At 55.7% G+C, this 4,740-nt stretch overlaps 1 protein-coding gene and 2 non-coding genes across 4 annotated transcripts in view; 2 read left to right on the top strand and 1 right to left on the bottom strand.

Annotated features, from left to right (window-relative positions):
* The first annotated feature begins 2,992 nt into the window (after window positions 1-2,992).
* Window positions 2,993-3,065, top strand: TRNAV-CAC. Its single transcript has one exon. It is a non-coding gene; the product is annotated as a tRNA-Val (tRNA).
* A 139-nt stretch (window positions 3,066-3,204) lies between these two features.
* On the bottom strand, window positions 3,205-3,276 carry TRNAG-UCC. Its single transcript has one exon. It is a non-coding gene; the product is annotated as a tRNA-Gly (tRNA).
* Window positions 3,277-3,645: 369 nt separating this feature from the next.
* Window positions 3,646-4,740, top strand: part of DPP9 (dipeptidyl peptidase 9) — a 23,511-nt gene continuing 22,416 nt past the window's right edge. Inside the window, exons 1-2 of one of the 2 annotated variants that reach the window (XM_019550526.1) lie at window positions 3,646-3,763; window positions 4,274-4,363. In XM_019550526.1, coding sequence (XP_019406071.1) covers window positions 4,308-4,363 — 56 coding nt within the window. In that variant the 5' untranslated portion in view covers window positions 3,646-3,763; window positions 4,274-4,307. Of the gene's footprint in view, window positions 3,764-4,273; window positions 4,364-4,740 lie in introns of those variants that run through there. The other variant, XM_019550527.1, reaches the window with a different exon arrangement.

The following is a 4,740-nucleotide window of genomic DNA, read 5'->3' as shown; positions in this document are numbered from 1 at the left end:
GGTATTACAGAAAATGAGGTTGGAAGGGACCCCAGGAGGCCATCTGGTCCAACCCCCTGCTCAAAGCAGGACCAGCCCCATCTAGATCATTTCAGCCAGGGCTTTGTTGAGTCGGGCCTTAAAAACCTCCAAGGATGCAGATTCCTCACCCCTCTGGGTAACCCATGCTAGTGCTTCACCACCCTCCTAGTGAGAAAGTTCTTCCTAATGTCCAACCTAAACCTCCCTTGCTGCAACTTGAGACAGTTGCTCCTTGATCTGTCACCTGCCCCCACTGAGAACAGTCCAGCTCCACTGTCAAACCCCAGGATTAAAATAATGCAACACATGAGCCAGGCCCCCAAAATCATGAGATCAGCTTTAAAATCATGAGACTACCAAGCGCCAACAACAGCATGTTCAGGTGGGCTTTTTAGATGTCCTTTCCAGGTCTCTGAGCCTTTGAGGGGCCCTGGCTTCATGTGTTCAAATATTTTCCTGCAGCCCTCCGGACAAAAGGCAGACATTTTGCAGCTTGAAGTCAAAGGAACCAACTGGGTAAGGAGGTGCCCAGACAAGAAAGGAAAAGCAGCTGAGGATCATGTCCTGCGGGGCTGCAAAATGCTGTGGCTCATCCTGTGTCTTACTGACTCACTCTCACTCATGTCCAGCGAGACACTTGGGCAAACACATAACTTTAACACATGATTTTATTTCCTCCTCCACCCAAAATTCATAGCTCCCTGTGAATCAAAAGGATTGCTCACATGCTTCGAGTCATTCCTGTACAAGTGTTTTCCACAATCAGGGGCCTGGGACAGATGTAGCTTTGTAGGGAGCCCGCCTGGGTACTGCAGTAGTGAGTGAGGCTTAAACCTAGAGAGTCGGTGATTCATTTAGTGTAGCTCTCTGATGAGTCATTCTCCAGCTATGCTTTTCTATTTTAAAAGCACACTGAATTCCTGCACGTATTGTGATGTGTCCTTGAGGAGCATAAAGCCACTGAGAGAGTCCCTGCTCCATTCTCATGGTGACCTCCCTGAACAGACATCCCTGGGACTTGGTTCACTTTGCCATATGCTGGAAGGAATTCAAACAGATCCTTCATCTCGTGATTGTTTCTCAGTAAGAGCTGCCTACGTGCACATAGACACTGTCGTGCACTTATGTACATACACGCACACGCACACTTTACACTCCTGAAGGAAGCCCTGATTGCCTTTTCCTCAGATCTTGCTTATCAACTGCTGCCCAAGGATGGACTTTGTGTGTGTACCCGGGCTGGGTCAAGCTGGCAGGAGGATGGTTGGAAGGCACCGACCCAGGTTCCTTATGCCGTGTATCAGAGTTAGCACATCAAAGCCCCAGCTCAGCCCTGGGCCAAGCCAGCACCATGGCTATTGATGTCAGTGTGGTGCCGCCTCCACTCACACCAGCCCCGAGCCGGATCCCTGGATCTCTTCCCATCGGTAGGTGTTTTGCGCAGAGATCAGAGGGGCTTGACTCGGAGCAGCTCCGTGAGCTGCGGCTTACCCTGGGATCTGGCTTCGACTTGTAACCCCCAATTCAGGCTCAAGTTTAGAATGACCGAGAACTCTCCAGCCCAGCTGGTAGCAAGTGAAGCCTTTGGGCAAGCTGGTGCAGCATCGTCTGCTTGAGGGCTGGTTTACGTGGCAGGGGACAGACTCTGATGCAGGCACAGGGAAGAGCTGCTGGACCACAGCGCCGAAGGTCCTTCTTGCTGCTCCAGAGTCTGGCCTTGCAACCTGCCCAGAACTGGTCCTCTTGTGGCTTTCCAACAGCAGCAGGCTCCTCTCGCCCTCTCCATCCAAGCCAGCAGCTGCTTTTCACAGCCTCCCAAGCTCCTTTCCCTGCACTGGGCTGCAGGGGCCTCAATGGCCCTGTGCATCCGAGTTTTTGGTTGTAGCCGTGTTAGTCTAAGGATGTAGGCAGGCAAGGTTCTTAGGGTAGATGTGATCTCTTTTACTAGATTACTCCATTGGTCTAAGAAAAGAAATCACATCTACCCAAAGAACCTTGCTTCCCTCTCTGAGGCTTTGGCCTTTGGTGGCTGCTCAGGAGCCCAAGGCCAAAGCTCTCCCTGAGCTCAGCCAGAGGCTCTCCTTCCATCCTTGCTCTTCTACCGACACCTGGTGGCAGCTGCATCCAGGAGAGGGGCCCTGGCTGCAGGATCCATGCGCAGCGGGAACAATGCAAGGACGGGGCTAGGCCATGGCTGCACACCTAGGATCCAAGCTGTGGCAGCAACAGGGCTTTGCACCAGGGCTGCCTGCTGCCTTCATCCCACTGTGGCCCCTTGATGCTGCCTGGCTTGGAGGCCAGGCTTCTTAGGGTCGGGTTGTCCAGGATTCGGAGCTGCAGGCTGGGGTCAGGTCTTACCTTTGGATGCACGCGGTCAAAGGGCCCTTGGACCCTGCCCCTGGGTGTGACTGTGACCAGATCTTTCTTGCTAGGAGGACGGTAAACCAGGCAACCCGCAGTATGCTTACACCAGCGTTTCCCAACCAGTGTGTCCTGGTGCAAAAGCATGCCGTCAAAAATGAAAAGGTTTGCTGCAAAATTTTGCCATGGTAATGAGCTACTATCGGTATGAGGATGGGGAATGCCTTAACAGGTGTGCTGCAGAACATTTTTATTAAAGTGAGTGTGTCTTGGGCTGGAAAAGGTTGGGAAACACTGGTCTATACATTCATTAGATAGGTAATTGGTCTAATAAAAGGTATCGTTTCTGAATCAGGAGGCATGAGAGACTGGTGGCCTTAGCCAGGGGGGGAACATGCCCCCCCTGCGACCAGTCGGACCAGCTTGGAAGGGGGTCCCCCCGCAGCCGATCTCTCCCAGAGAGGCTGGGGTGGGACAGCAGGGGTAGACCCGACCCTTTGGACCTCAATTCCCCCCGCTTCCGTGCAAGCAGCCCCGGGCGCGCGGCAGCCCCGCCACGAGACCGTCCAGGAGCGCTGCAAAACGGCGCGGTAGCACTTCCTAGCCGTCGGTTTCCGTAGTGTAGCGGTTATCACGTTCGCCTCACACGCGAAAGGTCCCCGGTTCGATCCCGGGCGGAAACAGATCACTTTTTTTTTTTCTTTATTTCTTCCGAGTGTGTTGTTTCCTGTCCCGAGCGGCCCGGGGAGGGGAGGGGGCCGCTCCCGCCCCCGCGCGGAGTGAAAGGAGAAGGGCGGAGGGCAAGAAGAAAAAGCAACTCCTTGCGTTGGCCGGGAATCGAACCCGGGTCAACTGCTTGGAAGGCAGCTATGCTAACCACTATACCACCAACGCGGGGTTGAACAAGGCTGTGCCGCCGGCCTACAGGAGGTTACGTCTGACTATGGGCTGTACCATTATGATATGACTGGGGGGAGGGAGAGGGAAACCACAAATTCCCCTTTTTCTGAGGGAAACCATTCTGAGAGACGCGAAACTCTCTCCCAGACTCGAAACGAAGCAGCTCGCCTGCCTCTCTCTCTTGCTCTCTCACTGTGAACTCCCACTCTCGGCCGGAGAACGGCGCCGCCCACTTCGAACCGCCTTCCCTCCACACCCTCGAAGCTTTGGCCCCGCCCCTCGCTCCGTGCCTTGGCCCCGCCCCTATTCCTCCGGCGCATGGCGAGGCTTCCGCTTCCGGGGGATGGGTCGCGCTGGGCAGGCCGTGGCCCCCCCTTCCTCCCCGCTTCCGGGGCTGCCGAGGCGCGGGCCATGGCGCTGGCGTGAGGCGCCGCCCTCTCCCCCCTCCCCCCCCAGCGGCCCGGGAGGACGCCGAGCCCGGGTGAGTGGGGGGCGTTGACAGCGCAGCTGCTGTAGGCCGGCGAGGTGGGGGAGAGACCCCGGCCCCGCGTCCCTGCATCCCGTCAGGGTCGGGAGCGGCTGAAATCCGGCCTGGAGTCCCCTCAGGGGGCTGCTGAGGGGAGGCAACGACCTTCCCCCGGGACCAGAGGGGCTGGTGTCCCCCCGCCACGGTGACACCGGCCAGGCCGTGGCCACCTTCGGTGGGGCTCCTGTCGGGTCACTTCCTCTTGGGCTCCGTCCTGCTGAGGATCTCGATTTTGGAGCATGACAGAGAGAGTTGAAAGCGAGGCTTTGGCAGGCGAGAAGGTCGCAACGTTACCGGTACAATCGGTCGAGTTCCACTGGGAAAGATTTTGGGGGCACAAACGTCCCACATCTATTTGCTGAATGGAAGGAAGCAAAGAGATCCCCAGAAAGCCCCCCGAGCGACAGGTGTAATGGAGGAGGGTCCCATGGGGCTGATCTGTTGCTTTTCTCTCTTCTCATTTAGTTTCCTGTCCCGTCCGAGGCTCGCTGAGTAGTTAATGCAGAAGATAAAGAGGGTGCGTCTGGAAAACGAGACTGCAGGAAGTTGGAGAAGGTAACTTTTCTGGTCTTCAGGATCTAGCAGGATGGACCCATCATTGGTTGACTGCTGGATATAAACGTCAGCCTGCTCATTGTGCCCATGGAGCCTTTGTCTAAATGTCCTTTTAGTGCCTGAAAGCTTGCAAAGATCAACCCTTTCCAGGTGGCAGGCTTTATGTGCTTCTGTTTATGCATGTACCCTTCCTTTTCCATAGTTTCGTAGTTGGTAGGGTCGGAAGGGACCTGAGCAGGTCATCAAGTCCGACCCCCTGCCATGGCAGGAAAGAATACTCTGGCAAGGTGTTCATCCAGCCTTCTTTTAAAGACCCCCAGGGTAGGAGCCAGCACCACTTCTCTTGGAAATTGGTTCCAGATCCTAGCCACCCTGAC

Source organism: Crocodylus porosus, unplaced genomic scaffold (genome assembly GCF_001723895.1).
Source record: "Crocodylus porosus isolate Cpor-Errol unplaced genomic scaffold, CroPor_comp1, whole genome shotgun sequence".
Classification (NCBI taxonomy): domain Eukaryota; kingdom Metazoa; phylum Chordata; order Crocodylia; family Crocodylidae; genus Crocodylus; species Crocodylus porosus.
The sequence above is the reverse complement of the archived record's forward strand: the minus strand, read 5'-3'. Positions and strand labels throughout refer to the sequence as shown.